An 18,059-nucleotide genomic window follows, 5' to 3' on the forward strand; every position below is an offset into this window, starting at 1 on the left:
AGTGACATGCTACTCCAAGTGACGACGGTGACATACAATGACGCAATCATAGATACATATTCATTGATGTAGTGCACACACGCACACACAGTAACAAGTAACTAAGGTGTCACTCGCTACTCCAAGTACATGGTGCAACTGTGAAGAGGTGCCACATAAATTTAATTCAGATTTTAGGAGTACTTGAGGCTGCATACCACATACAGATGCATAATTATATGTTCCATGTGTGCGATGACTTGACTGTTGTCTGCATATATAAGTACTGCTGTTCAACTTATTTTAGTATAATCCTTATGTATCTTATGTGTTCACTTTCTTTTTTAAAGACTATAGATAAGTGTATTATTAGTATGTGTATTGTCCAATGCTTTTCTCATTTGTTTTCCTCTGTATGCATTGTACCACTGCTCACGCTTCATATTTTTCCCTTCCTGCTTGGGTCAGTAAGGCTGTAGTATCCACAAAAACAATATTCCAGCCTAGTATTTGCAGAATGTTCACCGTGGTTGCAGCTGCAAAGAGCCAGCCATTCTTTGGCAGATACTAGTCGAACCTTGTTATAAGCATAGGTTTATTAGACTCGAACATCAGCAATATTTTTTTTTTATTATTTACTACTTTGTTGTGTTGTGTGATGCACCTAAGTCAAACCTCAAGGTTTGACTTAGGTGCATTTTGGCTATTTTCTGTGCTGTTACAGTTTGGGCGACAGCTGTCGGCGGGCGACAGCATGTCGTGCGTGGGAAGGCCACCCTCTGAAGGGGTTGTGGCACTCGACGACATGGTGGCACGCCTGGTGGATGATGACCAGGTGATGCCTCAGCATCAGCAGCAGATGGCGCGGGGCCTGCTCACCACAAGACATAGCAGTGGTGGTGGTGGAGGAGGACACTATGGAGCCTCCCCCGGACACGGATTCTCTTTGGCCGGCCTTGGCAATGGCAGCCTGTGAGTCGATTATTTCGTTGGTTATCGGATTGGTTTAGTTTACTGACGCACTAAAGAGGACAATAATTTGACTTCTGTTAGTAGATTTACACTTGAAGCTTTCTATAAGGCCAAAAAGAAAAATCTACTCTTACTGTGAGAAGAGGCTTGATGGCCCTGAAAGGGTGCAGAATGAAAGACAGGTGGTGGCAACGTCTGGAAGTTCACACACCAACTCCCCCCTGACTTCATGGATTTTGACAGCGCCTGCTTTGGGCCTTGTTAATTTTTTATCTGTAAAGGAGAACTGAACTGGGCATTCTAAAAGACCAAGAAACTGAACATGGCAAGTTTCAAGAACCTTTCCTGAGCCAAATTGGCCATGATACGAGAAAAGCTTTGAAATCCATGATGCCACACTGGCGTACTGGCTCTGGGATTCCAGTGTGAAATTCAGACACTCGTGTACCTTGCTTTGGGTGCGGATATAGCAACCCCAGGGGATCAGAATTATTCCGGAACCCTCCATTACAGCCCGCCTCCTAACCGACTCTGCAGTTACAGGTTATCAAACCCCCTAATTCGAAGTTCTTTTTTCCAGCCAAAGTACAGTTAAGAGGAAGCTTTAGCTTGGGCCCGATGTGGCCTATTCAAATACATGTAAAACACAAAAATGCTTTTCTGAGATAAAAACTGGACCAATATTAATGAAATTTGTTGCATTTGAGAGAGAAAGTTAAGTTCTAGTGACTGTTGGAAGCTTAATTTTGATTTAGAGCCTGAATTTATAAAAAAATTCAGAAGTTCGAAAAAAATAGAAGCACGAAGTTTGCAACTTAATAACTCTGAATCAAGAACAGCTATCGCGGTTCTGTAAACGGCATCCATTAGATCATTGAAAGCGGACAAATTCAATATGTCAATTTATATCTTGAGCAGCTTCGTTACATTGTGTACAAGGGTTCTGCAAAAGCTATATTTCCAAAATACTAAATTTTTTGAGATTCATGTGTAATATATCAATTTTGTCGGCTTTAGATGTACCATTAGATGCAATGCATAGAATTGTGATATAATTTTTCATTGCTGAGTTACAGAGTTGTAAACTTGATAGTTTCGTTTTCTGAAAATTTGCTATTTTTCCCATATTTAATAGAAAATTGATGACCTAACTCAAAAATACAAAACCAGCTGTCACCAGATTTTAAGTTTTTCTTTTAAATGCAGCATACCTCAGTGGTTGCCAAGAAAAACAAATTATCCTTTTACATGTATTTAGATAGGAGCACTCGAGCTAAAGCTTCCTCTTAAACCGCAATATAGCAAAGTCGGTAAAATCTGTCATTTGCTTCATTATATTGAAATGGGACCTTTCATGCAAATAAGTACAGTTCCCAATAGATTTTGCTTACACAGAAGGGGCTGCAGTATTTTCCGAATTATCAGACAATCGGAAAAAGCTAATTTTAAAGAAAAAAAAGGTTTAGATTGTTGAATTTGAGAGTCGGCGATAAAAGGTATGGTTTCATGCCGTGTCGACAATATCGTCATTAAGTGGCATGAAGCGAAGCCAGCCACGCCTTCACTTCTACTCCGCCCTTGCGGCTGATAGTGTCACCCGCAGTGGTACGATGCTATCATGAAAAGTGCCGGCAGCGGGGAGTGAATGCTTTGTCTGCCTCTCACCTCAACGCGTCTATGAAACAGGGTGCGTACAGGTCCTTGAAATCCTTGAAAACACTTGAAATTTAAGAGTGCTTTTTCAAGGCCCTTGAAAGTCCTGGAATTTTTTTCCTTCCTTGAAAATCCTTGAATTTCGTGAGCAGTGCACTCTGATATCGACATTGCGACCTCCTTTCTGTGGTAGATTGGCGTCGATCTGACAAACTCCCCATTTCAGAAACAATACACCACGCGAGCGCACATGGTTTTGCAGAACTGCGCGGAAAAAATAAAAGGCTTCACCGCGTCAAACCGTGAACAGAGCGAGAAACACAGGCCACTCTTCGGTGCTGGCATCTATTTGTTATAATACAATGGATGTGTAGCAAGACTTCACTGAATGTGTTGGAAATGTTCAGTAAACTTGCCCAGTTAACACTGGAGAAGTCAGATTTGCTGTTAGGAGCATTCATTGTGTTTTGTGAACTTTTTTCTCGGTATTGTGAACTTGCAAAGTGGTCAAGGCTAGACATTATTAACATCATTGTGATATACACTTATTTATGTTTATATTAGTGCAATAAGACTATACTGAATGTTTTGAATATGTTTGGCGAACTTTACCCAGCCTATACTGGAGCAATCGCAGTCGCTGTTGTAAGCATTCATTTTGTGTTGTGATCTTGAGAAGTTATCAAGACTAGACTTCTTTATTATAATTGTGATATACATTTATTTATTATAAGTGCAATGAAACTAGTCATTTTTGGAAATGTTAGTTGAAAAATCCTACTTTAGATGCTGCTTTGAGTCCTTGAAAAACCTGTGACAGGTCCTGGAAAGTTATTGAATATCCTTGAATTTTTGCCTTGTAAACCTGTACGAACCCTGATGAAAGTACAACAGCCAGTACAACAACATACAACAGCCAGTACTAAGCGCACAGGAAAACAGCGCGCATGATGTCACACCATCTTGACACGGCTGCGTATGCACTAAACCGCGCAGCCACGGCTGTGCTTGAAAAGGAGACATGCACCAAGTTGCCCTGCCACACCCCGCCATCCCTCGCATACTCTTGCTCATGTTATGGCGAGCTTGCTCCACTCCCAGCCTTTACCCTTGTTCGCAGAGGAAGAAAGCACTCATCAAATTGCCATCCTTCTCGGCTCACCCTCGCACGCTTTCACTCGCACCTAAAGCATACAGTGCGCAGGGGGCAATAGGATCTAATCGCATTTGTACTTTTATGTGGAACATGATGCTACATCACTTCGACTCTTGGTCACGCAGCGTGATTTGAGAGATGCGTTCGCAAGTAGCCGCTTGTAATTCGACCATCAGACAATCTGCGTCCGTGGAAGTTGCCATTATTTTCTCGGTATTCCCTTCCAGCAACAGTGAAATTTCGTTGTACAGTACACTTTCGTTAATTTGACTCCGGTTAACTTGAATTTTCAGTTAATTTGATCCCGACCAAAGGTCCTGGCTGGTGCCTATGCATTTCTATAGGCCCATGCTTGTGTTCTTTCAATCATAAAATTGAGCTTCGCCAGATAATTCAAACTTGACCAGTCAGCATCCATGTGCCTGACCCCTATGGGGACCCCATTAGCGACCTCTTTCACTGGCAGTGTCTGTCTCGGCAGGGCTTATGGAAACACACGTCATATGCCGTCGAAAACGCCCATTTCCAACCTGCCATAAGAGTATTTTAAAACAATAACGGTAGCGCACAATGTCTGATTGCGATATTTAATCGATTACAGCGCTCGCCTTTTTTTTTTTTTTTCAGGAAAATTGAACCAACCATGTTTATGGGATTCGTATGCTTTGCCGCACAACACATCTGTATTGCGGCGAAGCTAGCTCTTAAGAAAACTGCAGCAAAGCTGACATTAAGAAACCAGCCCCCATTGTGCACGATAGACTTGCTTAATTATATTGCGAGAACATCGGGTGCGCGATAGATTTCTACTTTGTTTAGAAGCATTAGTACTATCGAGTAGGGCCACTGTCTAATGTACATAGGCACTCGCCACTATTCTTGTCATCATCATCCATCCCAGTACTTTCACTCCCCTTCCCCAGTGCAAAGTAGCAGACTAGAGCACACTAGCTCAGGTCGACCTCTCTGTCTTTCCTATCAATAAAATCGATCTATCTAAGTACTATCTTTATGTGAATTTTCTACTTTGTACATATAGAAATGGGGCACGCATTTGATTCGGAGGTGTTAGAAATACTGCCAAATGAATCAGTGGTATGTTCTGACGTTTTTTTTTTTTTTCTGCGTCTCGCTTAATTCGACCCACCGAACAATGCGGTCACTTTTGTGAGTCCCGTCAGAGTCAAATTAACGGAAGTTTACTGTATTGAAATTGTGTATAACTACAGTTCGTTATATTGAGGTTTTGTATTGAGGTTTTAAATACACGGTGTTCTATGGGCAAGGAGTTATAAAAAGTTAAATACTTCGGTATATCGAGAATTTTGTTATATTGAAGTTTGTTACATCAAGGTTTGACTGCAGAATGCAATGCACCAATTCAGTTGTGAGGTCAGCATGTGTATCACATAAGTTGTCTTTGTATCCAAGGAAAAACAAAAACTGATCCACTTGATTCATATTCCCCTTCCAGTGCACAAAAAAAAACAGAAGGGCAGTACAAAAGAGACAGACTGTCCTTGTGTGTGTGTTTTGTTTTTTTGTTTTTTTTCTTTTTTGTGCACTAGCAGGTTAATATGGTATACTGACAAGCCCAAACATGCATTTGTTTCAAATTACTATAATTCATTGGCCCTTGCAGCTCCTGCAGCAGAGAAGGTAGCAACAGCGGAAGCAACGCAGACTTCAGCTCTCTGGCCCTGGCGTGTGCGTCAGAAGCATTTGCCCAAGATGCCCTGGGCTATCTCAGCAGCCTTGGAACAGGAGGGCACCATTCCAGTGGCAGCATTAGCAATACGAGCCAGCATCAGGTGCGCCTTCCGAACTTCGATTTACAGAAACACTAAAGAGAAAAACAAGATTAGTTTCACTAGGATAGTAAAACTGCCTAAAAAGCCACTCTTGCCATGCGAAGAGGCTCTGTTAATGAGAAAAGATGCAAGAACAAAAGACAGTAGGTGACACTGCCTTAGAATTCTCGTGCCAGCTCGCTGTGTTGTAATGGACTTTCATAGCATCTGTTCAGGCTTAGGTAATTTCTTTTTCTTTTTTTCTATTGGTAAAGAAGAGATGGACTGCGTTGCTTTCTAAAGAACTCCAAGACTGAAGTTAGCAAGTTCTAAGAACATTTACTGTGCCACAACATCTGAAACATTAAAAAAAAAAATTACGTTTGTGTGAATATTCTACCAATATTATGCTGTTCGATATTTGCTTCAGCTTGAATTTCAGTTTTCAAAATGAACAAAATATGTATTTTTCCACATGTAAGCTTCACCCCCAATCACAGCATACCGAAAAGAAAACAAACATCCGCGCGTATAACCCGTAGGAATAACTGCATACAGCACCTAAATGTTTGCAAAAAGTCTCAATTCACAGATGCACCAATTGTCCATGTCGTATCTTAGGCAAGCAGCTCTATTTCTCATCTCTGTGGTGACAGTGTTGGCGGAAAACTTTGCCCCTAAAGGTGGTTTCACGGCAGTGTAGGCAGCACCGCCATGAAACCGCACCTCAAGCTGAAATTCCCATATAACATGAATCGCAATCTTACTGTTGAATATTTATCATTTTTGGTGCGTGTTATACAAGCAAAAGTGTGGTAAATTTTAAAACATGTAAAATCGACAGCTTTGGTTTTGGTGAGCAAATCGCATCTGATAGCCAAGACAAGGCAAAGACGAATTCGTTTACCATCCCCTACGGATTTCTGCTCGATTATTCAAACATATTATTTACAGCAGCTCTACAGCTGCCTGAAAGCCGTACAGCCCCTGTGAATAGATTGTCGGCCACCATAACTGTGGTGGCCGACATCTGAGGAAACAGCGCTGGTTAGGCCTAACAGTCAAAGCAGGCACAACAGTGGACAGGAAATTGTTGCGGAAAGTTTGCCACGCATCGGGGATCGGGCCCGCCCTGTCAAAAAAAGCAATTGACTCCAATGGGGAAATTTCCAATCGTAAATTAGTACATAAATGGACCAATTGAACCAACTGGAACGTGACCAATTGGTTTTTGTTGGAGTGACCAATTGTACCCAATCATTACCAATTGTTTTTAAACCAATTGGTTGGAATGACCAATTGCACCAATGGGCAATACCTTGATACACATATATACCTAACAAAGCAAACTTAAATAGCAGTAGCGCACCCAGGATCTCTGCTAGGGGGGGGGGGGGGGGGGGTTGACAGTTTGCCAATACCATCTAAACAGCACTAATTTCGATTTCTTCACGGGAAATTGTCAAAAAAGTGCGCTTTTTGCGAGTGTGCAGACGATTGCGCGTCTTACATCTTAGTTGCAGCACTCAAATGCGTAAGGAAAGAAAATGGGTTAAACAAAAGGGGGGGTTAAGTCGGCCTCAGCGGGGGGAAGGGGGGGGGTTACAACCCCCGAATCCCCCCCCCCCCCCCCCCCCCCGTCGGTGCGCCACTGTTAAATAGGATTCCAGCTGTCAAGAACGGGTTTGCTATAGCCTTAGTAGTGCATGCATAGCTATAACTCATTCCAGTTTCCTTGAATGGGTTCATAAACTGAAAGTATGGTTTCCCAGTTGCTTACGTTCTAGCTAGTTTGTTCCTATTGGTAGTCCAATTAGACTCAGTTGGGAATGTAAGGTCGGCCTAGCTGGTTCAAACTGGCAAGTCCAATTGGACTCAATTGGTTGCAACCCTGACTCAATCGTAACGAATTGGAGGTAAGGATTTTCCAATGGGCCCAGTTGATTCCAATTGGCAAGTCCAATCGGACTCCATTGCTTTCACTTTGACACAATCATAACCAATTGGAACTAGGGATTTTCCAATCAGTTCCAATTGGGTGCAGTTCATTTCAATTGGCAACTCCAATTGGTTTCTCCTCTGATCCAATCGTAACTGGTTGGAAGTAAGTATTCTCCTATTGGTGCCTATTGGCCCCAGTTGATTCCTATTGGAAAAGCTAATTGGAGTCAATTGGTTTTTTTTTTTGACTGGGGCAGATTATGCGCACCACCTGACTGAGGACCACAAAAGCAGCGAGCGTGCCTACCAAATTCGTATGGGTGGTTGCAGAATAGAAAGGGTTAAGCTTGCGTGTAGACGGAAAGCATCTAGCTGAATTAGTGCAACACAGCATAAACTGCCAGCCTAGTGCAGTCAAGATCGCACTTCGCAGCGTCGCGACAGCTCACGACAGCTCACGACAAGCAAACCCAAAACGCTCCCGCGGCCTCAACCTCCACAAAATTTTAAGTAGACTGAAGCACAACAGTGAGCAAAAGTCAGTAAACAAATTTTATCCGCTGCTTGAGTTGTAAGAAATTTTGATCTACCAATTTTGCATGCAAATATCCGAATAACGGCATTTTCAAAATAAAGTGATATCAGAGATGAACGTGATTCCTTTTTATATATATATATATATATTTGTCAACATCTGGCTCTTATGTCAAGGTTCTATGCAAATCCCACAACTATTCGAACTATTCGCTTCGAAATTATTTGGCACTAATTACTGTTCTCTTTAACTTCACTTCAAACCAAAAAATTGATATTCGCAATGGGCTAAACAACTGTCTGTGATGTTGCACTGACATACCCTTGCTCAGTTTCCAATGCAAAATTCAAATAATGAAAGTTATGCTGTCATTTTCTTTTCTAGTAGTGAACCTCTTACCACGAAATTAACAAAAATAGACTTTTGGAAGAATGCCTTGTCAGTCTAGAACTGATTTAGTGCTTTTCTTTAGTGCTCCTCAGATGATCATGTTATGATGCACTTGCAGCAGGCATCCCTGCTAAACTCCGAGGAGTGCCAGCCTCTGCAAAGCAGTGATTCTCTGGGGCCTGCTTGGTCAACAGCTGCGGCTGGTGCTGGTGCGAAGCTGCCACTGCCTCCACTCAACCACCAAGGCATGCAGAGCTCAGAACTCGAGCCACCTTGTGGAAGCTATGGCCACGCGCAGTCATTGCAGCAGGTGAGGTGAAATTTCGTTAACAGTGCTTTTTGGAAGTAAAACTTGTGTGGGGGGGTAAAACAAGTGTTATAGTAAATTATTTAGGGCGCTGTGATGAAGCGTGTCGTTTGTACTTTGTTAAAAAGTGTCTTCCCCGATAGTGCCTTGCATGAGGCCCTTGTCTGGAGGTAAAAATGAACTGGCAGCACTTGCCAATTCCTTTCACCGTGTTGCTTCATGATGCATACCAACTAAGGCAAAACAAGTTAAATGATACTAGCAGCTGTTGGCTTTCAACAATTTGTCCCTGCTAAGAGTTCCAAAGATCTGGAAAAAAAAATTTTTCATACTGTAGACTTCCATTAATTAGACTCCAGTTAATTAGATCCCGACAAAGGTTCCAGCTGGCACCCATGCATTTCTGTGGGCTCAAACTCGTTATTTTGATCCTTAAATTGGCTTTTTCCGCATAATTTGAACTTGACCAGTCAGCATGCATGTGCCTGACCTCTATGGTGACCTCAATAGTGACCCCTTTGCTGGCAGCGTCTGTCTCGGCAGAGCTTTGGGGACAGTGAATGTGTTGAAAATATGTCGTCTCCCGTTGAAAAACCTTTTTTTGTTTTGGCCTGGCCCTAGGAAAATTTGCAAGCAATAACTGTAGCTGACATTGTTTCCATATGGTATTTACTCGATTGTAAAGCACACTTTTGTTTTTTTTTAAAGAAAATTCGCACAAAAACCACATTCACAGTGTATGCTTTGCCGCATAACACGGCTGTATTGCGGCGCACCTGATTTTAGAAAACCTTCTGCCACTGTACAACACATATTAGACCCTTGCCCATCTATATTATATAAAAAATGGGTGCGCGTTACATTAATACACTGTTTAGGGGCTTTAATCTTATCTTAACGTGAGTTTGCTGTGTTGCACACATAGAAAGCAGGCATGCAACGGATTCAGGCATGTGCTAGAATCCGGCAAATACTGCTAAATAAATCCGCGGTGTGTGTGATGTTCTTTCTTTCTTTTTTTTTTTTTTTTTTTTTGCATCTTGCTTAATTTGGCCCACCAGATAACTAGAGCTTTCGTCGGTCTCGTCGGGGTCGAATCGTTGGAAGTCGACTCTGCCAATAACTGCGCAGAAGCGTAGTTATCGACAGTCAAACATCCCCTACACAGTGCTTCCGCACCTTCTGCATTGACTTGCACTGCGAAAACTACGGTGGAGCGGGGCTGGCCCACAGCGCTGCACCTACTGAATGTCACCATGGCGTGCAGTTGAAGTTCGATTTTGAATGTTAACGCAGATGCCACTACTTCCGATTTTGTTGCCTATGACGTGCCAAACGCGCTTGTCCTCAGCGAGACGCAGTGCGCTCAGCCAGTGCACTCGTCCTGACACCTCGTGGTATCTACGCTGTGTAGCAGATCACAGCTACATGCAACTGTAGTGCATATGCGCAGCGTTTGCTTCATGCACAACAGGGCTTGAGTGCGCTCTCTCGCTCATATGCTCCAGTCTGGCCGTTCTACGTGATGGGAACCGGCTTTGTCCTTCACCAGCTTGACCGACGGACAGTAGCCACATCCAACTTGCACATTTTGAAGCACTGTCAATAGCTCAATACGAAGCTAAGTCTGCCAAGGCGTCTAATTGGGAGTGGCCAGGAGTGAGCGTGCACTGGCAAGCATGCGTGTGGTCTGACCTTAAATATTGCGTGGTTCGAGGCTAGTTGAGTGTTCAAAACTAGTCAAAATTTGTTAGACCCGACGGCTACGACACTAATAAACAGGGCGGCCAAAATTTAATTCCTACAAGGGTGGCCGCGGCCAAGTCAGAGCAGACGATAGTCGGCTTCTTTCGGAAGTACGTAGTTATTATCGAAATTCGAAAGCAGATTTTCGCTTACTTCAGCCTGTTTAATAGAGTGTCAATAAATATACGCAGTAACGGTATGAAAAAGCGCACTGATCTAAACATGTTTCTTCATTTATGTCATCTATTGGCCAATCGCATCCACGTATGGGAATCTGCTATATTATGAAACATAATTGTTATAAAGCATACTGCAGCACAGTTCTTTAAGCTCTTCACACATGATTGCCCTGGATAAGTAGGTCTTACAGGTAATTGCACAAGATGTAGGCAGCTTTACATTGTGCGCAACTCTGGAAACACTACAGCACCTGCAAGTCTTTTTTTTTTTTTTCCTCCTCTGACTGCTGCCTGCTTTTGCTGGATGTGCAGCACAATGTGCCACTAGACCTGAGCCCACGGGGGATGGGAGGTGGCACTGGCAACTGCAGCGGCCTGACAACAGCTGCAGTCCATGAGATGCGGCAACGGCAGCAGCTCCTGCAACACCTGCTAGCCACGGGAGGCTACCCCACCCTGCAGCAGCACATGGCTGCCATGGCAGCTGCGGCCAGGGAGCAGCAGTTTGCCTACTCCCCACCGGCTACCACTGACTCTCGGTAAGGCACATCCAGAGCTGTGAACCTCTAAACTTGAAGTGTACTACACTCGAAACCAAAAAAATATTAAATTTTCATAAAGATACCCAGAATGTTACCTGTAGTCTTTATTAAAATGAGCACGATATCTCGGGATCGAATCCCGGACGCGGCGGCCACATTTCGATGGAGGCGAAATGCAAAAACGCCCGTGTCCTTGCGTCGTAGTGCACGTTAAAGAACCCCAGGTGGTCAATATTAATCCGGAGCCCTCCACAACGGTGTGCCTCATAATCAGAACTGGTTTTGGCACGTAAAACCCCAGAAAGAAGAAGAAGTCTTTATTAAAAAAAGTGAAATTGGTTTTGCTGTAAACTTGACAAAAATAAAGAATCGTAAAGTTGTGAGTGTGTATATGACTGTCTTTAACAAGCTCTCCAAGTGTGTTTATACACGATTTCAATTCAATGAAATTTCACTGCCACTGCGAAGGAATACCGAGACAATAAATGGAAACTTCCACATACACAGATGGTCATATGGTCGAATTGCGAGTTGCTCTTGCGAACGCACCTCGCAAAGGGTGTGTTCGAAGATGAGCTGAGAAGGGTAGTGGTATGATTTGTACCGTGTTCATCATCATCAGCCTATATTTATGTCCACTGCAGGACGAAGGCCTCTCCCAGTGATGCTACCGCTGCACCAATTGCGCCAAACTGCGCCGAGAGGCTAACTCTGCTACATCCGGCTACATTTCAGCAAAATATGAGAAATCTGCGCCCACTTTGCACCGAAAGGGTTGCTCGGGCTTTCAAGAATGGAACTATGCCCTCAAGCGCCGTTTTACCCCACCATCTGAAGTGTCATTGCGTAGACCAGCGGCTGCATTAGCTCCGTGGTGTCAAGAGATCGTACTGCTGTTTCTTCCGTGGGTTGCTGTCTATATTCAGTACCTTCCACCCCGACGTGAGCCTGAGCAGCGAGCGATCGCGCTGGCGCCGAACCAGACCTCGCACTCCTGTAAGACCAATGTAAAACGCTGACCGAAGTTTCGGACGCTGTATAGCGTCAGAAATTTTCCGAACATAACGCGCACATTGACGCGGACATGGCGGTCGCAAACAATTTTTCGCAATCAATTTGTCACCCCCACTTTTCTTGGCGTGGCAATTTCACGCCGTAAGAATGGCACACGGCCAAGCTTTTGGTCAACTCGGCTACTTTCACTGCTGGATACTGAGGAAGCGCCGCTGGTTAAGCCTTGCTGCATGATACGCGTCCGTGACAAAAATTCGCTGCCAGCTGACCCAGTGGCGGGCATGGTCGTCGCGGCGAGATGGCCTCCAATATGTTCAGACCAATAAACCACTTCGGTGATAGGGCGTGAGTTCACGGGCCAGATTGATGGCTGGAAGCAGAGATTCGGTCCACGGGTGACATGCCGGCAACTACCGCGAACGCTTTCGCAAAGTTTGTTTTTGAACTTACTGGACGGAATGGTGAAAGCGCACGTGTAGGCAGAACGCTCCAAACTGCATTCGCTGATCACAGCCTAATCCGACAGCGCTACATGTACACAGTCAGAGGTCCCGTCCGTATATCTGCATTTTGTGACGGTGTGAGGCTCACATCGAGCTGCGAGATGAGGGAAAGCGAACTGCTACGGCAGTGTCGACCATCGCAGCATTTCAAGAACAGTCAACGAATGATTTTCCGGACGCCTTTGCGGCACTGCCACGTTCCCCATATAGTCCATGTATAAGAACGTCTAAAATTTCAGATGCAAAAACTCTTCGCCGTCCGATTTTCCTGACTTTTTTCCGTGACCGTGGGTCCAAAACGACTTTATCGAAGCCACCACTACCGCCATTTTCATTATCTAGCCGCCTCGAACAGGCGCTCTTGCACGCAGATCTGCTGGCAGCCGCAGCCACCACCACAGCAATGCTAGGCCTACCTGCTTCGATGTTCGCTACCAAAGCTCTTCCTTTTCGGTGCCGTGTTTTTTATTAAAAGAATTCGCCGCTGCCAGCAACGGTACCAACTCCACCTTTGTAATCATCGCCAGTGGCTTCCAAGTTCGGAAAGCATAACGCATTGTACAGTGCCTTGTCCCGAAAGTCAGCTTCGCCTCAATACAGTAGTGTTACGCGGTGAAGCATACCAAAAGTGGGTAAGGACAATTGTTACGGGACACAGTATGTATTCTTTAATTATACATGCGTGCATCTGCCGTCTCCTATCACAGTACCTGCACACCGATACGCCTTCAGAGCTATTTCCGATGCATCTGTGGTGATTTGAGCCCCTGAGGGCAGTAAAAGGCATACATTCATTTTTTTCGGGCTGCCTGATTTTTCTGATGTTTTCGCAGCCCCTAGAGTCCGAAAAATTGGACTTTGACTGTAGATGGTTATCATTGAATTGCAGTACAGGAAAAACTACTTAAGCTTTTCATACCGCTGGCAGTAACGTTTTACAACTTTTTACAAAGGAGTGCTCTATCTTAGAGGATATATTTGCGCGAGCAAAATCACGCTGACGGTTGCCAAACGCTTCCGAATTCTGCACGTAGCTCGTCTAAGTGCTTCTGTGCTTTTCATGCTTTTCAAGCACATCTTGGGATACCACCGCTTTGTCGCAGTCCACACTAAGGACTGCGATAAAGGGGGGGGGGGGGGTTATTTTAGTGTTTGGATTGAATTTATGAACCAGCGACCACTTACTGCTTTCACGTGCATTGCCCACTGTAAAAGCCCCATATAATAGTTTGCAGTCGCTTTCATAAACCTGCTCCGAAAGGGGATGGGCCAGTAGCATCACTCCTCTCACTGTGATCTCCAATTACCTCTGTCTTGCGCTAGCTGATTCCAACTCGCTCCTGCAAATTTCCTCATTTTATCACCCCACCTAGTTTTCTGCCGTCCTCGACTGTGCTTCCCTTCTCTCGGTATCCATTCTGTAACTCTAATGGTCCACCAGTTATCCATCCTACGCATTACATGGCCTGCCCAGCTCCATTTCTTCCGGTTAATGTCATTTAGAATATCGGCTATCCCTGTTTGTTCTCTGATCCACACCACTCTCTTCCTGTCTCTTAATGTTACCTAGTCAAAAAAAGCAATTGACTCCAATTGGGATATTTCCAATTGGAATATTTCCAATCGTAAATTAGTACATAACTGGACCAATTGAACCAACTGGAACGTGACCAATTGTACCCAATGGGTGCCAATTGGTTTGAAACCAATTGGTTGGAATGGCCAATTGCACCAGTGGGCAATACCAATACACATATATATACCCCACAAAGAAAACCTAAATAAGATTCCAGCTGTCAAAAATCAGATTTGCTATAGCCTTAGTACTGCATGCATATGTAGCTATAACTCATTCCAGTTTCCTTGAATGGGTTCATAAACTGAAAGTATGATTTCCCAGTTGGTTAGATTCTAGCTAGTTTGTTCCTATTGGTATAGTCCGATTAGACTCAGTTGGGGATGTAAGGTGGGCCTAGCTGGTTCAAACTGGCAAGTCCAATTAGACTCGATTGGTTCCATCCCTGACTCAGTCGTAACCAAGTGGAGGTAAGGATTTCCCAATGGGCCCAGTTGATTCCAATTGGCAAGTCTAATCAGACTTAAATGGTTTCACTTTGACTCAATTGTAACCAGTTGGAACTAGGGAATTTCCAATCGGTTCTAATTTGGTCCAGTTCATTTCAATTGGCAACTCCAATTGGTTTCTCCTCTGATCCAATCGTAACCGGTTGGAAGTAAGCATTTTTCAATTGGTTCATATTGGTCCCAGTTGATTCCTATTGGAAAAGCTAATTGGAGTCAGTTGATTTTTTTTTTTTTTTTTGGCTGGGGTAGGCCTAACATTTTTGGTTCTATCGCTCTTTGTCAGCCTCTAGAGTCTGTAAAGGAGTACATTTACCTAGGTCAACTACTCACAGGGGACCCTGATTGTGAGAAAGAAATTTACAGCAGAATAAAATTGGGCTGGACTGCATACGGCAGGCATTGCCAAATCCTGACTGGGAGCTTACCACTGACGTTAATTGAAAAGAAAAGTGTACAATCATTGCATTCTACTGGTGCTAACATATGGGGCAGAAACTTGGAGGTTAACAAAGAAGCTCGAGAACAAGTACCGTGTTCACGTGCAGTCAAATGGAAAGGGAGGGAGGGAAGGGGGGTGGAGCGAGCTCACGGTAATGCTTTGAAGTGAGGGTGAGGGGGTGATGCACATGGCCAGGCTGGCATGCGTCTCCTTTTCTAGTGTGGACATAGCTGCACATGGCTGTCAGTGCAGCTGAGAGCATACACAGCCAGCACGTCCTGTTTTAAGAGGAATCTGCCATGTCTGCAAAGAGTGGGCAAGCCGAGATGGCCTGGTATCATGTGCTCTGTCTTCCGAATCCTTTAGTACTGGAGATTGTGCAATCGCGAGTTTCGGAGACACGTTGACGTGAGAGGCAGACAAAGCATATGCTCCCAGTTGCTGGCACTTTTTACGATAGTGTCTTAGTTCCCACTGCAGCTGATACTATCAGCCGCCGGGGCAGAGTGGATGCAAAAGCCTGGCTGGCCTCGCTTTGTATCGCCGATATGGAAATATCATCGACACAACATGAAACAGTATATTTCGTTGCCAATTCTCAAATTCAACAAAATGAAATTTTTTCTCATTCAAATTTGCTTTTCCCGACTGCCCAATGATTTGGAAAATCTCGTGGCCCCTTGCACATAAAGAAAATCCATTGGTGACTGTACTTATTTGCATAAAATGTCGACTTTCAATATAACGAAATTTCGTTATAAGGAAGCAAATTGACGATTTTACCAACATTGTTGTATCGAGGTACTATAACTGTTGTACTGAAGGCGATTGACCGCACTTCGATGTAGCTTGTAAACGTCTCCTCCCTGTGTTGGACTCGACTGCGCAAGCGCTGTTCCGCGCGAAGCCGGCGCACGGCGGGACGACCGAAGACCTCTGCGACGGCTGCCGTGAAGGTCGACCAGTTCGTGATTTCGGTTTCATGGTTTTTGAACCAGAGGCCGGCTACATTAGTGATGTAAAAGGGAACGTTCGTGAGCTTGGCGCGGTCATCCCATTTGTTACTAGAGCTCACACAACATGAAACAGTATATTTCGTTGCCAATTCTCAAATTCAACAAAATGAAATTTTTTCTCATTCAAATTTGCTTTTCCCGACTGCCCAATGATTTGGAAAATCTCGTGGCCCCTTGCACATAAAGAAAATCCATTGGTGACTGTACTTATTTGCATAAAATGTCGACTTTCAATATAACGAAATTTCGTTATAAGGAAGCAAATTGACGATTTTACCAACATTGTTGTATCGAGGTACTATAACTGTTGTACTGAAGGCGATTGACCGCACTTCGATGTAGCTTGTAAACGTCTCCTCCCTGCGTTGGACTCGACTGCGCAAGCGCTGTTCCGCGCGAAGCCGGCGCACGGCGGGACGACCGAAGACCTCCGCGACGGCTGCCGTGAAGGTCGACCAGTTCGTGATTTCGGTTTCATGGTTTTTGAACCAGAGGCCGGCTACATTAGTGATGTAAAAGTGAACGGTCTTGAGCTTGGCGCGGTCATCCCATTTGTTAATAGAGCTCACTCGTTCGTACTCGGCGATCCAATCCTCGACGTCCTGGTCGTCGGTGCCGCTAAATACAGGTGGGTCGCGTTGTCGGGGCACGCCAGCACAGTGGATTGTCGTTGGCACGGGAGCAGCTTGCAATGGGCCAGGATCAGTCATGATGAAAGCTGATGGTAGCGTACGGCTGCGAAGTTCCAGGATGAACAGTACCCCGCTACCTCCACCACTTAAAATGGGGGTGTTGGTCTTCAAGCAGGCCTCGATGTGGCGTTACAGAAGGCTATCCGAAAGGCAGGTCTGGTTACCGGCGAGCGCGAGCTAGAGCGTCAACAACAACCACCCTCATCGTCGCCTTCTTTTCCCAGACATCGAAGCGCGGTCAATCGCCTTCAGTACCTCACACGGTATGCCGAAACTTCACCTCTTCCGTCGTCCACAGCAAAAGACGTTGCCACTTTCATTCTTCACAATCTCGTCCTTCGTCATGGAGCTCCTCGAGAGTTGCTGAGTGACCGTGGTCGTGTGTTCCTCTCCGACGTTATCGCAGAATTGCTTCGTGAATGCCGCGTCGTTCACCGCACCACCAGTGCCTATCACCCACAGACCAACGGGATGACAGAACATTTTAACCGCACCCTGGGCGACATGCTTGCTATGTACGTCTCGTCAGATCACTCCGATTGGGACCGAGTGCTACCTTTTGTTATGTACGCTTATAACACCGCCATTCAAAGCACAACTGGATTCTCCCCTTTCTTTCTCCTTCACGGACGCGAACCTTCTTGCACCATGGACACTATTCTTTTATACCGACCCGACGCCTCCGAGTCCACGACTCTATCTCAAGCAGCTACATACGCTGAAGAATGCCGCCAACTTGCACGTTCATTCACATCACAAGACCAGTGGCGCCAGAAGGAACACCATGATGCCTCCGCTACTCCTACGTGCTATGCTCCTGGCTCGCTAGTCTGGCTGCGTGTCCCGTCCACTACACCTGGCCTTTCAACGAAGCTGGTCTCCAAGTACCAGGGACCATATCGTGTACTTCAACAAACATCTCCGGTGAACTATCTCATCGAGCCATTACAACCGTCTTCTGACCATCGTCGTCGTGGCCAAGAAATTGTCCACGTGTCCAGACTCAAGTAGTGCTACGATCCCCCTGTGTTTTCTTGCCCCTAGGTCGCCAGGATGGCTCCTTATTTCGCGGGGGGTAATTGTACTGAAGGCGATTGACCGCGCTTCGATGTCTGGGAAA

General features: G+C 44.9%; 1 protein-coding gene across 1 annotated transcript in view; it reads left to right on the plus strand.

Moving 5' to 3' along the window:
* LOC119455596 (uncharacterized) overlaps positions 1 to 18,059 on the plus strand; it is a 32,546-nt gene that overhangs the window by 13,983 nt on the left and 504 nt on the right. The window contains exons 5-8 of the mRNA XM_037717007.2: positions 704 to 951; positions 5,403 to 5,571; positions 8,535 to 8,726; positions 10,961 to 11,187. Of these exons, the coding sequence (XP_037572935.2) occupies positions 704 to 951; positions 5,403 to 5,571; positions 8,535 to 8,726; positions 10,961 to 11,187 (836 nt within the window). The remainder of the gene's footprint in view (positions 1 to 703; positions 952 to 5,402; positions 5,572 to 8,534; positions 8,727 to 10,960; positions 11,188 to 18,059) is intronic.

This window comes from Dermacentor silvarum, chromosome 6, assembly GCF_013339745.2.
Source record: "Dermacentor silvarum isolate Dsil-2018 chromosome 6, BIME_Dsil_1.4, whole genome shotgun sequence".
Classification (NCBI taxonomy): Eukaryota; Metazoa; Arthropoda; class Arachnida; order Ixodida; family Ixodidae; genus Dermacentor; species Dermacentor silvarum.